Here is a 16,893-nt window from a genome sequence, read left to right as displayed (position 1 = left end):
GCCCTACTCCTTTGAGCCACAGGAGCCACCCTGAACTACAAATTTTTTTGTTCTTTTTTGACAGGTTCATAAAAGACCGTTATCTAAACTGTGGTTTAATCTTGGGGCTTTTTGGCTTCCTGTACTGCAATTTGTTGGTCTCATATTTTTATTTGCTTTGTTAAAGATATTTTCCATCAAATATAGCTATGTGTTTTAGGAAACTGAAGTAGTATCACAGTTTCTAAATAACATTTTTTTAAACTGGCTTAAAATGTTTAACTTGAAAGATACAGGAAATACATTTGTAGTTGACACTAATGATGACTTATACTAATTTTTCTAGAAGGAAATGTTTGTATTAAGCAGTTAAAAACATAATTATAATGGTTATTCCAGAAAGCCCAGTTTATAGGGTTTTAAAGAGCACCTGCCACAAATAGTTTTAGATAATAATTATATTGAAAATCACCAATTTTGTTTATTTTTATTATTGTTGTTGTTGTTGGCTATAGGATAAAGAAAATATCTTATCAGAATAAATTTTTCAACTGCCTTGGACAGGAGTAATTAGATGTAAGCAAATTTAATGGAGTCTGTGTGCTTTGGGACCATTCAGTTATGCTTCAAGAATTCTACTTTTTTTTAAGTATAAAGGTTATTTAACGTATCAAGTGGCAATAAAAGTTAAAGTGCCTGTTTATCTTTTACGTAAATAATCATAGGTACTTTATAAACCAAGCAGCAATGAATGCATTAACGAATAATAGACTCCAATCAGGAAGTGAATGGTGCTGATGATATGCAATTATTAGATCTGTGTCCCTTATTTATTACCATTAGCATGACTTCGAACTACTGCTGTCCTTTCTCCCACCTTCTTTCAATTTACTTTTGCTGGAAAAGTTCAAGGTTTACTTAAACAACATGTAGTTAAACTGGTATCATTTTTTGACAATTTCCTTTTTAATCCAGCCTTTACAAATAAACTGACAAAGTTAACTTTTCAAGTTCCAGATCCACATTAACAAAGTAATCTTTACCTCTTGTTTCCCGACAGACAAGGTTTAGCTCTTCTGTCTACAGTCTTCTAGGATCCAACTCCTGTTTAATCACTGTTTTGATTTTACAATGCTAACTCACAAAAATTGCATGCTAGTATAACAGTTAAGATAAAACAGCATTACCAGAGTATTGTTTATATTAGAGAGAGATTTTGTCGTTACAGAAGAAACACTTTCAATATTTAATTCTGTTGAAATAAATGTGGTTTAATTATAGTTTTTCAGAGCTACATCTCTTATGTAAAGATACTGGATTTTGTGTGTATATAAGAATGTGTGTATATAGGGAAGGTAAGATAAAATAAAACAAATGATTTAATATTTAACTCATAATTAGTTATTCAAATGAGCAAATACGAAGTTAATACGTCAACATCAACATGTAGGAAAGCCTTTATTGACATATAACTTCATTACTTTTTTATCCAATCGTTTTCACTCTTTTTAAACAATTATTTGAATGAGCAGTTGAATGACATGCTGGTAAAATTTGCAGATGACACTACAGGTTGTGGGGATCACTAATACTTTGAATAATAGAGTAAGAATATGCATTCATATTAACTGGCTAGAACTAGGAACTAAATCTGACCAAACAAATGTAATAAGGGTAAATGAAATGAATTCTGAGTATCAGTCCCAAAAAAGCAACTTCACAATATAGGATGAGAGAGATATTGCTAAACACTAGCACTGGATAGAAACATCATGGAGGTTTTATGACAGTGTACTTAATATGCCTCAGTGGTATGCTGTGGCTGACAAAGCAACTACAGACATCTGAGGTGATCTAACAGTGTTAATGTGAAATATTGTGTTTTGTTATAGGCACCTTCATTTAAAAAGATTATAGAAATAGTAATTTAAGAAAAGTACTCTAAACAACTGAATTTCAATAATCTGAAAAAGTTATCATAGAGAAAAATCTGAGGACAAACATGACAATATTAGCAACATATCTCCATAAATTTTTTAATATAAAACATTTATGATTTTTTATGTTTTTCTATATCCCCTACAAGTAACAGAAATTGCAGTTTTAAACAGGGGAAAATTGCATTAAAGTGGAACAGAACTATAATTCAGCGAGAGGAAGGTAACCAGAATGATAAAAGGACAAGCAATGCCATCTGAGGACTATTTAAAGGTACTATATATTTAGCCTCGAGTGAAGGCAGCAGGTTACTGGGCCAAGGAGAACAAGAATTTTTATAGCAATCCACAATATTTGAAAAGGCTGCTGGTACTTTCTGTGGCTACAGAGGACAAGTCTAACAGCAAGTGCAAGTGGTATTGTGAAACAAGTATTAGTATGAAATGGCAACTTTCTAGTATTTTGAGCTCTCAAATGGTGCCCTAAGAGATTGCCTCAAGCCCTTGCCTTTTCCCCATTGAATACTATTCCCTTCTTCTGAGACAGAAGAGGTAAATAGAGATGGTAGAATTGGGCTACCTACATACTAAGTTTACTTTTTGGAGAGAAATTCCATTCTTCTTTGATGGCTTCTAACTTTACCCTTAGAGGATGAAGATTTTCTTCTATTGAATAATTGCAGATCAGTATACCACTGACTATGAAGGCAGTCCTGCAGAAAAAATTTTAGAAATAATTCAATCAAGTATATCAAACTATTAGGTACACTGTACACTACTGGATAAGCATATAGTATCCAAAGGTGACCACTTTGAAGAAGATAGCCCTCAACTGACTACATAAAAATTACTCTGATTACTTATTGCTTGTTAAGTTTTCATCAAAATGTACTACTTACACAGAGGACAGTGATGCGAAATTTAAACTCAATTGTGGCTTTCAGATTCCATTCAGACAGGTAAAGATCTGGGTATGTGCTTACTATGCCATTGCCTGTTGATTTAATTTTCTTCTTAATTTAGGAGCTCATCTTCATTCCCTGTTAATTTGCCTCATCTATAGTGAAATTTTCTCTCTCTCTCTCTCTCTCTCTCTCTCTCTCAAATTTGAAGGTGATCTATACTTCTGAAAGAAGTAACCCAGAATTACTAAAGAAAAGAGGGATTGTCCCTGAAACTTTGTTTTCATTGCTTAGCAAGTTTTACAATTAATGACAGAAGTTTCTCTTGCGGCCATTCTTACCAAAGACTGTGCTTATTTATTTTCCCCAATAGTCTCATGTGACCTTGTTAAAAGTTTCATGTAATTCCCAAATAAATTACATTTACTGGTTTACTTCTATCTAGTATTTTATTGACATTTCCAGATAAGTTTAATAGGATGGAGAGAAACAGCGTTTTCTTTATAGACTCAGTGGGCAATTTGACCTTAGCAGGTTAACCTTATCCTGATGTTGAAAGAGGCTATTCTTAATTAGACTCTATCAGTTTCTCTATTATCACCAAGAGAGCTTCTGGTCTGTAATTCTATAAATCTTAATTTGATTGTTTTTTCTCTTCTAAAGAAAAGCTTCATATTAGCAAAATCATGACATTTGGAAATAGTTCCTCGTTTTCCAGATACATTGTATGTCCTTCTGTATAGCTCAGCCATTTCACACTTTATTTCCTTCAGAAACTCTCAGTTGAATACCATCTGGCCATGGTGATTTATTGCTGTAGATTTTCTCAAGTTGCTCTGTTATTTCCTCTTAGGAGATTGCTCTCTACAACTGCCCCACTGATTTTCTCAGAAAGTGCCCTTGGAATAGTCGTTTCCCCTCTATCTCGTACAGCAAAGGTCAATGCAAGACGAAACTAAATTAAACTTCTCTGCCACTTCTCACCCTGTTACTTGCTGCCCTCATTACCTGATGAGAAGCTCTGCAGTTAGTGCAGCCCTTCATGTTGGCTCTTTGGTCCTCATGTTACTATTCGTCTTTTTTTTTTTCTTTTCAGCTTCTTCTTTCCCTGACAGTATACTTTTGGTATTTAATTCAGAAAATAAAAAACTGTTATGTTATAAGATGTTGTAGATACTTTCAAGGTGTTAGTGAATGTCTCTATGGAATTGTGTCTGGGTTATTTTTTAACTATACACAGATTTCTCTTTGGACCTTTCAGATACTGTCACGGTGCACACAGCTCTTGTGCCCAGTGTCTTTGTCTGTCTTCCAGGCAACCTGGGTGGTTTTTAAACTTCTCATTTCCCTCTTGAAGGCTGCCAACCAGTTTTTTCTTCAGATTTTTAACATACACTTTTTGAAGTTTCACCTCACAGGTTCACATTGGAGATACCCATACAAATTAGAACATGAGCTTTAATTAGGCAGCCTTCCCCATTTCGGAGTTTTCATTCATACATGTACTCATCTGTGGTAATTCCTATATGTTATATGTTAATCTGATTCCTCTTTTGTAACTGCACAAATAAGCCAAGATAAGGCATTTTAATTATTTCCTCTATACATTGTGCATTTCTGTCATTCATCTCTCTAATAATGGACATAATTAAAATCATTCATTGAAATAACCTTCCTAGAAAAGAATAGTGAACAGTAAAGGTTAAGAGCAATTTGTAGTATTCTTTCATATTCTATGTTAACGTGACATTTTTTACACCTGAACTTTGTTCAAATAATTATTTTGTTTTAAAAAAGATTACTTACTGTGCTTTCAATTATGGTTGATTGTGATTTAAATATACTTCTACCTACCTTCATTCAAAGTATGTTGTACAGAATTTTTTTTTTAGAATTTTTAAGCTCATAACTCAAGTATTGAAACATCAGAAGTTGAAACTTCTAAAATCTCTAGAATTTCAATTTAAGAAAAACATAAAGGATTAAATATCAAATTCTGAATACTGTGTGATTCAATCTTTCCTTAAGCTTCCAATGTAAATACTACCAGTCACACATCCCCTCATAACTGAATAATGTCTTCATTGCTCTGTTTGTAAGGGGAGTGACAGATCAGAATGCCAGAGGAAAGAAACGCTGATTTAGTTCATTTTATCACTAACACATCATTTCCTTCACTAGGCAGGCCAGGCTGTTTTAAAAATGAGTTAGACCTATAACACTTTAGTGCTGGTATGGATATGTTCCTTGCATTTTTCAATAGCTTAAGATACCATCCATTTTAAAGCTACTTTGTGCACACACAAATCCATATATATCTTTTATATGAGTACCTGTATACATCTTATATGTATATAGGTATACCGATATACATATATTACCACCCCAAAAATATGTACTACAATTCTAAAACCTGTCTTTCCACCTTCATCCCAATCAATGGTTCCAATTCCTTCTAATCTTCAAAATTATATATTATTCAAAATGCAATATTAGTAATATATAGGTGAAGATTTTATTTTAATAATGCTATTTAATGCTATAAAGTTAACGCTCTAGTAAAATATATGGCAGAGTCAGGTAACTTACACTAAAATAGCTTTCATAATTATATATAACAATTGACAACTGCTGAAGAGGTAAGTCAATGAGTCTTTTTCTGTTTTTCAATGTAGTAGATTATTTAATATAATAGATACTCAATGTAGTAGTAATTATTTAATACATTTGTAATGTATTAGTACTGCTTGGAGCAAGGGTGTATTAAAGTGTTCATAGGGTTTGTCTTCCAATGAATTCTTTTACAGGTAAATATTATTGTATTAGTTACTATCTCAAACATTTTTAGGCAAATTTGTGTAACTACACATAGGTCCCAGTCAAGGTAAACTTAACATAAGAACCAAATGCAGTATTGCACCTTGCCGTGCCATTTAATGTAGGTTGCAATCAGGATTCTCCAGAGTTCCTATGCTTTCTCTTCTAGCAAGTTATTCTTGTATTGGAGAAGCTGTAGGACAGCCGTTTGCTTGAATTTGATTCCATCTTCACTTAAGCAGAATTAGGTTCAAGTTCTGGGCATGTGACCAGTATTATTTTCCACTTTTTTCAGTCCTGTTATCTTCTTCTTTTGGTCAGTAATTTTTTCAGTGGTGTTTAGAATGGGCAAGGAAAACAAAGAAAAAAATTAGATGCCAGTGCTCATGTAACTATCCTTCCCAGAAACACGATTGAAGTATATTTTTAAGATAGAAAATTACCAGGTCATAGTGCAAGGCAAGGATGTCCACTCTTGCCACTTCTATTCAACATAATAGTAAGAGTTCTAGCCATAGCAATTAGGTAAGAAAAAGAAGTAACAGGCATCTAAATCCAAAAGGAAGAAGCAAAATACACCTCTCCTTGCAGATGACACGGTCATATACATAGAAAATCCTAAAAACTTAACAACAACAAAGAATCCTGTTGGAACTGATAAATAAATTCAATAAATTTTCAACATACAAAGATAAGTAGTGTTTCCATATACAAATGATGAGCTGTCCTAAAATCAAGAAAATAGTCCTATTCATAGTAGCAATACAAATAGTAAAATAAAATACTTAGGAATAATCTTAATCAAAAAGTGAAAGACTTGTTCAGTGAAAATTATTAAATGTTGATGAAAGAAATTTTATTTAAAAGTAAGTGATAAATAGGAAAACATCCCATGTCTTGAATTAGAAGAATTGACATTGTTAAAATGTTTGTATTACCCAAAGTGATCTACAGATTCAATTCAGTTGCTATTAAATTCCCAATGTCATTCTTTATATAAATAGAAAAAAAAATTTAAAATTCATGTGCAACCACAAATAGCCAAAACAATCTTGAGCAAGAAGACAAAAGTAGAAGGATCATACATCCTATTTTCAAAATACATTATAAAGCTACAGTAATAAACACAGTATGTTACTGGTATAAAAATAGACATATAGACTAATGGAACCAAACAAAGCTAAAAATAAATCTATACTTCTATGGTCAACCAATCTTCTACAAGGGTTCTAGGAACACACAATGGGAAGTGGATAGTCTTTTCAGTAACTGGTATTGGGAACACTATACTCCATGCATAAGAAGTGGATACTTTTCTTGCATCAGATATAAAAATCAACTCAAGATAGATTTTAAGACTTAAATACAAATCTAAAAATATAAAGGTATTTGAAGAAAACATAGGAATAAAGCCTCTTGTTATTAGTGTTGGCAATGATTTTTTATATATGACCCAAAAATCACAGGCAACAAAAGCAAAAATTGACAAAGGATTATATCATACTAAAAAACTTGCACACAGCAAAGGAAACAAGAGAGTGAAAAGGCTACCTACAGGGTTGGAAACAATGTTTGTAAGTCATATATTTAATAGGAATTAATTTCAAAATACATAAGGAACCCATGAAACTCAATAGCAAAAATACAAATAACCTGGTTAAAAAAATGGACAAAGGACTTAGACATGTTTTCACAGAAGACATACAAAAGGCCAAGTAGTATATGAAAAGATACTCAGCTCACTATAATCATAAGGGAAATGCAAATCAGAACCACAATGAGATATCATGTTACACATGTTAGAATGATTAGTATCAGAAAGACACAATATTACAGACATTGCAAATCCTTGTGTACTGTTTGTGGCAATGTGTATTGCTACAGCAATTATGAACATAATATGGAGGTTCCTCAAAAATTTAAATATGTAACCACCATGATTCAGTGTATGTCCCAAGGAAATGAAATAATCAGTATCTCAAAGAGATATCTGCATTCCTGTATTCATTTGAGCATTGTTTACAATAGCTAAAATATGGAAACTGCCTAAATGTCTGTAAATGTATGAATGTATAAAAAAAATGGTGTATATCTATACAATAGACTACTAGTCAGCCTTAAAAATGAAGGAAATCCAGTCATTTGCAATTCCACAGATGAACCTGGTGGACTATATGCTATGTAAAATAAGCCAGATGAAGAAAGACAAGTATTTCATGATATCACTTATATGAGGAACTAAAAATGTCAAACTCAGAGAGTAGAATGGTGATGACCAGAAGATGGAGGAGGGACATTTGGGAAGATATTGATCAAGAAGCACAAAGTTTCAGTTATGCAAGATAAATAAGTTCTGGAGATTGAATGTGTAAATAATGTGACAATAGTTAACAAAATTGTATTGTATACCTTAAATTTGCAAATAGGGTAGATCTTAAGTCTTCTTACTTCACATATAAAATCAGTAATTGTGTAAGGTTCTGAGGTGAAGGATTTTAATTAGCTTAATTGTGGTGACTCTTTCACACTGTGTGTGTGTGTGTGTGTATATATATATATCTCAAATCATTAAGTTGTACACCTTAAATATATACCATTTTTATTGTCAACTATACCCCACAACAAAGGCTGGGGAAGAGAAATGACTGCATCAGATTTGCATTTTGGACATCTCATTCTTACTATGATGCCTGTTAGAATTTGATATTTCTCAAACCTCTTTCTTGTATTTTCTCACTTTACATACTCTCTTGAGAGATTTCATCTCATGGCTTCTGTTTCTACTTTAGCATCTCAAGCCTAGACCTATTTAATGGGCTCTAACCCCATATACCTAATTCCCAATTAGAGATCTCTTCTCTGGTCCAACGTTAGAAGCAGGGCATTGAATCTGCTCCTATTATTGTGTTGCAGTCTGTGTCTCTCTTGAGAATTCATACTATATTTTATGTATTTGGGTACATAAATGCATCTGATGTTGGGTGCTTGTGTATTTACAATTGTTATGTCTTAATGAATTGACCCCTTTTCTCTATTTAATGACCTTTCTCTCTTTTTATGGTTTTGGCCTAATTTTCTCCAAAATAAGTATACCTAACCCTGCTCTTTTTTTGATTCTCATTTGCATAGTATATCTTTTCTCCATCCCTTTGCTTTAGTCTATGAGAGTCCTTTAAGTTGAAGTGAATCTCTTACAGGAAGCCTATAATTGCGTCTTGTTTTCTTTTGTTTCTTAATGCATTCAGCTTCTTCATGCCTTTTGATTGGAGAATCTAATCCATTTACATTCAAAGTAAAGAAGTCACATGAGATGAGTCCTAATACAACCTTTAAAAAAGGCAAACATTTAAGTATAATTGTAGAAATTAAAAATCTGAAAACTTGAGATAAGGTCCTTCTAGGATAGTCACTTTCATATATGCAAGCTCATTTTTATTATAGATTTCCCATAATCCGTCTTCTTTCTTCTATGTTCTTTTTAACACAAATTTTGTCATTTTTTTCTAAAATGCTCAATTGTAAAATAATGACATGTTCCACAGGAATCTGGGAACAAATAAAAGTTGTTATTTACTAACAAAATCATTAGAGTTTTTAGAATGGAATAAACTTGTTATTGTGGCCAGTAAGCCTGGTAGAGATAGGAAGAGATTATTAGAGATGTGTGTGTGTTTTAGTTTTGAAGACACATAAGGTATTAAGTTCTGTCTGCAATGGATTTATCAAGAATTATAGACAGACTAGAAATTGCTTCTCAAAGTGATTATGCCTTTTTTAATATCACCTACTGATTTTACAGTAAAAGTCTAGGCTACAAAATTTGAGATGAGAGCACAGTTCATTTTATTTGAGTGTTACAAATAGCATTATCAAACATTTTGTAATGTTTCTCTCATCATATATTGGACTGTCACAAAGAAATAAACCTCTACTTGCTTTCATGACAGTAGATAATAAATTGATACAATTCAGTTGAGAAGCTGATAAATGCATTGAAAATAATGGGGCATAATATTGTAGGGTTAACATTTATTCATAGATGATGCAGTTAAATAAAACAGGCATTAACTTCAAGGTCAGTCAGAAAAGTAATAAAATTGAATATTTTAATTGAATTGTAATTGCTTCCCATTGATACATGCAAGTAAAGTAAAGTAGATGTCAGCTCTGCAAATTATGGTTCTTCCTCCTAATTAATTTCTTAATTCTTCATGGAGTTATACCATACCTAGATCCTGTTGTGGGTTTATTCATCCACCCAGATTTTATCAAGGAATGTCTATGAGAAAGAATAAAACGTTTGGGGGTCAGAATTTACAGTAAACTTTTTCTTCACCTTGAGAAAATCTTATTAGTAACTCAAAGTAAATTATTCATGTATTCAAGTTAAAATGTACTTTAAATATAACATCATCCTGGCTTATGGATTATCATTTTTCCTTATTAATATAGATATTTCTTGATATTGATAATTATGTCAGCATTAACAAATGTAATCATCTCAATGATTATAAAGGTTTTCATAGGGGAGATAGATGTATTGAGACTCATTCCACAGTTGACTGGTTCAGGAGGTAAATTGAACCATGTTTTTGTTGAGACACAGTTTATGTCTTTTCATGACCCAGGCTTCACTAAAAAAGAGACACCTAGACTGAGTAAGTCTAAAACAAACATCTTTTTCTAGAATGAGGATAAATTGGAACTTTTAGATAAAGCTGAATTGTATTGAAAAAGCCCATGGGCTGTTGTGGCTTTTTCATAAGCTTCTCATAGCTTCTCAGACAGTTGTAATGTACTATAGTTTTATATACAATAAAATAGGAATGATGACATTACAAAGATTAGGAAAGAGATTTTCAAATTATACTATATTGGATCTAGATATGTGTATTAGGGCTTATTTAAAGAAAAAGAAGATTGTGCGTTTTGGACTGACTGCATTTACCAGTTAAATGTCCATTGCTTAAAAATTGAAACTTGAATGTATAAGATGGATTTAAAATTGACTAAGGTATTGTATTCATATATTTGAAATGACTGCATAGAATCGAGTCATTTGAGTACAATTATATTGTTACATTAGCATCATTCTTTAGTTGCGCTTAGGAGCATAAACGGATTCTTCTTACTGGTAAAGCAGACAAATTAACATGTTGTCTAGGCTTTGTGCTAAATTTTATCTCAAGCATTACTTTCATTCCATAAGATGTTTTCTGTGTGAAGCATTTAAAACAAGAAATTAAAATTAAAAGTCTAATGGTAAATATGTTAATAATTTTTTGATGCTAATCTGACCCTGACCTTCTATTCTCCATTATGAAGGACCTTTCAGAATTCTCTGTGCATTATCATCTAGTTAAAAAACATCAAAACTAAGATACATGTAATAAAAGACTAAAATCTCAGAGCCAATCTTAGATAAACAGTTTTTCACATTAAAGGAGTCTGTTTTTCTAGATCCTTATTTTAAAATTATTTTTAATAATTGTCTTATTACATTTGGAAAAATGAAAGTAAACATTATAAAGACTATACATATGTACTAAGATATGTCTAAGGAGATTTGTGAAAGTATATGTAGAAATGTAAGAAAATAAGTATTCAGTCTTTCATTATATTTATTAAAATAATTATAAGGTTTCATTTGCATATAGTTTAATATTCATGGAATCATCAGTGTTCTAAGTATTAAAGAATTTCTTGAGAAAAGTTTTGCATCTGAATGTATTCTAGGGTAGCTGAATAATCTTCCTACCACATCCTTGACAAGTACATTCCATCTATAATATTTTCAGCTGCTTTAGTGGAGATCTTAAGATCAGGGTGGTTGTAGGTCATTGCTTTCTCAAGGACAGTAGCTGGAATTGCTAGGGATCTCTGGATCTTATCCAAGAAAATATATTCTAAAAACAATCTAAAATGCATGTCATATGGGCAATGAACATGAGGTCCCCAGTGACTTGTCTCTTCCTAATGAACAGAAAAACTGAAGCAAAGGCAGCCTACACTCAGATGAGGTGCCCACAAGACATTAGGAGAAAAAGACCTACATAGTCACAACCAAGTACAGTAGCAAATGTTAGTCTGACATAAGTTTATATTATATGCAGCATTGATATAAAGTAGAAAGATCCATTCAGAAATAAGCAGTTTCATTATTAAAATTTGGACATTTTTTAGAAAAGTATAGTCTATTGAATAGTATGTCATGAGATAAGAAGTCTTAAATCATTGTTTATGACAAAGAAAGCCTACCTAATGAACAAGTCACCTGACATAATCTCTGTTAAATATATATGTTTCAATATTATTTATTTAATAGGTTCTGCTAGTCCCCTTATGTCTCTTGAAATTATTGTTCATGTATGTGAAACATTACTATTGATCTTCCCTGTGCAAAGTGTCTACTCTATAAAGCATCAGACCACTGAATCACAGCAGCATATACTACCCTTGCTAAACTTGGCACAGACCCTATTCCCAAACCTATAGAGATATATACAGGCAGCTTATTTCATTATTAACTCAGAGAGAAAAGAAATGTAGCTCTTTTATTTTAGCTATTTTCTACTTTGATAATAATCTCCTTCTGTAGTGAAATGATTTATGGTGTTTCAGAAAATTTTTGAAAATCTTCCTTAATGTTTTAAATTGGTTTTTATTTCAGTGATTTTAGCTTCCTAGAATTTTCAGTGCTTATCCCAGGAACAGAGAATGCAAAAAAAAATAAATTCTTAAACACAATAAGCAAGTAAATGAGGCGAAAGCTATGTTGATTGGTTTGATGTAACCACATCAGATTGTAAATCAACACATAGTACCCCACATATGCATAAATGTATTCATGATCTATGTGTATATGACTTAATAAAAGAAAAAGAATGGAAGAAGTATCCATTGTACTCAGCTCTACTATGAAACCAATATATAAGCACCCACACTTCCTTGTGAAAGCTATATCCCAACTACAGCCCAAGATGAAAGGGAAAGAGGAGGGGGAGAAAGGGAGGGGGAGGATGGGTGGAAGGAGGGTAATTGGTCAGACCACACTTATGGTGCATTTTACAAGGTACATGTCAAATCTACTAAGTGTAGAGTATAAATGTCTTAACAAAATAATTAAGAAAGTGTAGTGAAGGCTATGTTAACCAGTTTGATGTATTTCAAAATATATATAAAACCAGTACATTGTACCCTTTAAATGCATTAATGTACACAACTATGATTTAATTAAAAAAAAAAAAAGCAGTAGTTAAAAAAAATAATTCGATCATGAGAGACTTTTTAAATGATTTTAATGAGGTCACATGCTGAGTGCAATGTGTATATTTGTTGTATGACCAATACATGTAGAAGAATCAAGGACTGGGAAAGAATAAAAACTGATTTCCAGGGCAGCGCCTATGGCTCAGTGAGTAGGGCACTGGCCCCATATACCGATGGTGGCAGGTTTGAACCCAGCCCTGGCCAAACTACAACAAAAAATAGCCAGGCATTTTGGTGGGTGCTTGTAGTCTCAGCTACTCAGGAGGATAGGCACGAGAATCACCTAAGCCCAAGAGCTGGAGGTTGCTGTGAGCTGTGATGGCATGGCACTCTACCAAGGGCGACAAAGTGAGACTGTCTCTAAAAAAAAAAAAAAAAGAAAAAACGATTTCCAGCCACTCTGGTATTGTACATTGATGCTTTGAGTTTTCCTACTTTCCATCTCAAATTCATGGTAGTAATAGATGAATATAAGGAAAGATATGAAAAATAGTTGTTCTTGAAAACATTGTAAACATCTCAATGAGCTAGAAATGAATAGAAATACAAACAGTGACAAGAATGAAAAGATGGGCTGTAATTTAGGGGTCAGGAAGCAGACAGAAGCAGCTGGGGAGATCATGTCCTGTAGGGAAACAAGGACTAGAATTGCCCGCAGGAGGGATAACCTCAAAGAGATAAAGAAAAATATAACATTATTTGTTTTAAAAAGCAATCAGTTAGAAAAATTAATCGCCCAGAATAAAACAATAACAGTGTGATGTGACAAACAACCAGTTAGAGATTTGAAATGAAACATAGTTATTACAGCTGATTACTCAAAGAGTAAAATTCAGTCAACATCATTCTAATCAGCAGAGTGAAACAGATTAAAATCATTTTCAATCCTGTATGAGGCAGAAAAAAGAAAAGCACATAAAGCTTACGGTAACAGAAAATTTACTCTAAGATGATAGAGATAGGCCCAGATATATAATGTAAAATGATTAAGCTCATTTCTTTAGAGTTGTATATATAAGACTGGATGAAACAAACAAACAAAAAATCCCAGTTATATGCAATTTGCAACAGGCATCAAAACAAAATACACAAAATAATTAAAAATAAATGATGGAAAATACATATCAGAAAAATATTAACGAAGGAAAGCTAGTATTGCAATGTTAATAGAAGACAAAAAGACTACAGGATAAAAAATCAATTATGGAGATGAAAATGTCAGTACTTCTTAAAAAAGAAATAAACCTATTAGGAAATTATAGAATTTTTGAATTTGTGTGCACATAACAATTCTAAAATGCATAAAACAAAAGTGACAGACTTAGAAGAAGAAATTATTAAAACCAAAATAATAATTTGAACAAGGGTACCACTCTGGTGGAGGATGTGGATAACAGGGGAAGCTATGTCTGTACACATACCTTTAGACGTATGGCAGGTATCTGGGAAATCTCTATATTTCTCTCTTAATTTGCTGTGAACCTAAAATTTCTGTAAAAAAAATAAAGTCTTAAGTTCCTTTTTGGTGTAGAGTTTGATCAAGTTTTATAAATGCACGTTTGTTCTTAAATGAAAGTGTGTTTTCTATCTGTTGAAAGCAAGATTCTGTACTCTAACACACAAAATCAGTATTAAAATTGGGCAAATGATTTTAATAAGCAATTCACATAAGTGAAAACTTGAATGAATGGGCAATGAAATATGAAAAAATGCTTCCTTTTATTAGTAATCAGAAAAGTGTAAATTAAAACAAGTATACAAAGCAAGTATATGTGTGTATGTGTGTATATATATATATATATATATATATCAGATTGACAAAAATTAAAACATCTGACAACACTGAATTATTTCACAATATGTGACATTGAAACTATAATTTCCTGTTGGTGGAAGTGTATATTAATATACTTCTACATAATACCTTTTAAAAAAAACTTAAAAAAACTAATAACTTTCTTTTTAAAAAGCTATTTTATATATGTGTGTGTATGTTACATGTGTATAAATAAAATAGCTTTTTTTTTGAGATAGGATCTTGCTCTATTTCCCAGGCTAGACTGCAGTGTCATGAGTATAGCTCACTGTAGCCATTAACTTCTGGGTTCAAGTGATCCTTCCCCCTCAGTCCCCTGAGCAGTTAATGACCACCACACCTGGCTAATGTTTTTTTCTTTAGAGACAATGTCGTCTACTATGACCAGACTGGTCTCTAACTCCTGGCTTCAAGCAATCTTCCCTCCTTTACCTCCCAAAGTGCTTGGATTGTGGTTGTTAGTTAGTGTGTCCAGCCAAAGTAACTTGTATAAATGAAGTTAGGACAATACATGCATATTTGGTTGTAAATACCTAAAATGAATTCTTTTATTCAAAGCCAACTTGTGGCATGTGACCTCTTTTTTGTTCCTGGCACATTAGTCGTAGTGTGTATGAAGTGTTTTTGTTTTTATTTTTGTTTTTTGTGAGACAGAGTCTCACTTTCACCCTTGTAGAGTACTGTAGCATCATAGCTCACAGCAACCTCAAATTCTTGGGCTCAAGTGATTCTCTTGCTTCAGCCTTTCAAGTAGCTGGGACTACAGGCACCAACCATAGCACCCAGCTGTGTTTAGAGGCAGGGTCTCAGTCTAGCTCAGGTTGTTCTCAAACTCATGAGCTCAGGCAGTCCCCTACCTTGGCCTCCCAAAGTGCTGAGATTACAGGTGTGAGCCACTGTGCCCAGCCCATGTGAAGAGTTCTTATTGCCTCCACTTGTCACCTGCACCCCATCGCCTCCATAAATGCTACTGATAAGTCAGTTGAGTATCTTTATTAGAGTTTATGCCCATGCTATTGACATGATGATGATGACATTTCAGTGTCATCTCTGCATTTTCTTGGAAAACATTGTTGCACAAGTGGTCTTTGAAATGAAATGTCATTTGATTTGCTAATACAATTATCTGTGCCCATATGCTATTAAGTAAGTGAATTACATAGGCATAATGTATGAGTCTACTGCTCTTTTATTTTCTACTCTTATTCTCTAAGTAAGAAGCTTAAAGTTTAAGTTAAAATAGGAATAAATGAGAAAATGTATGCTGCTGTTCATGAGTAGAATAAACCATAACAATTAAAGTATGAATTTAAATTTCTGTCTTTGAAATGATGCTGTTTTTTTCTGGGCTACTTAAAATTCCTCAAAAAGGAGAAAGGCCACTCTGGGAGGCCGAGACAGGTGGATTGCCTGAGCTTACAGGTTTGAGACCAGCCTGAGCAAGTGCAAAACCCTTCTCTAAAAAATAGCTGGGTATTGTGGAGGGCACCTATATAGTTTCAGCTACTTAGGAGGCTGAGACAAGTGAGATCAGTTGAGTCCAGGAGTTTGAGTTTGCCGTGAGCTATGACAAAATGGTGCTCCACTGAAGGTGATAAAATAAGGCTCTGTCTCAGAAAAAAAAAAAAGAGAGAGAGAGAAAGAAGTTGAAACAATGTATGTGGTAGGTGACACTGCAATTAAAATAAATAGAAACTGTTCAGCTGCAAGAAAACCCGTTACCTAAGGAAAGTAAGAAAGTAAATACTAGCAAAGTACATTTTACTTTAAGATCAAGAAATTTAAAATATACATACACTGGTTTCCTAATCAAGGAGAGGCCAAGGGAAGGGAAATGTGTCTTTAATGTTCCTATCTGATAGTTATTTAAAAAACAATTCAACCTTTCTTGGCAGGTTTAGATCCAGATAAACATCTTGGGAAAACCCTGGATCAAATGGAACCTTATCTTTTAGAGGTAAGAATTTGTGCTGGTTCTCAAAATATAGTCATCTAAAGGAGAAAAAAAATAGTTTCATAATATAATGGTTAAGCTCGGCGCCTATAGCTCAACCGGCTAAGGCGCCAGCCACGTACACCTAAGGTGATGGGTTCGAATCCCCAGCCCGGACCCGCCAAACAACAATGACGGCTGCAACCAAAAAATAGCCGGGCGTTGTGGCGGGCGCCTGTG

The 16,893-nt window shown here is 33.0% G+C and overlaps 1 protein-coding gene across 1 annotated transcript in view; it reads left to right on the top strand.

The window, feature by feature from the left end:
- DPH6 (diphthamine biosynthesis 6) overlaps positions 1-16,893 on the top strand; it is a 166,489-nt gene that overhangs the window by 120,626 nt on the left and 28,970 nt on the right. The window contains exon 6 of the mRNA XM_023514250.1: positions 16,616-16,677. Within this exon, the coding sequence (XP_023370018.1) occupies positions 16,616-16,677 (62 nt within the window). The remainder of the gene's footprint in view (positions 1-16,615; positions 16,678-16,893) is intronic.

This window comes from Otolemur garnettii, unplaced genomic scaffold (genome assembly GCF_000181295.1).
Source record: "Otolemur garnettii isolate 467f Iridium unplaced genomic scaffold, OtoGar3 scaffold00050, whole genome shotgun sequence".
NCBI lineage: Eukaryota > Metazoa > Chordata > Mammalia > Primates > Galagidae > Otolemur > Otolemur garnettii.
The sequence above is the reverse complement of the archived record's forward strand: the minus strand, read 5'-3'. Positions and strand labels throughout refer to the sequence as shown.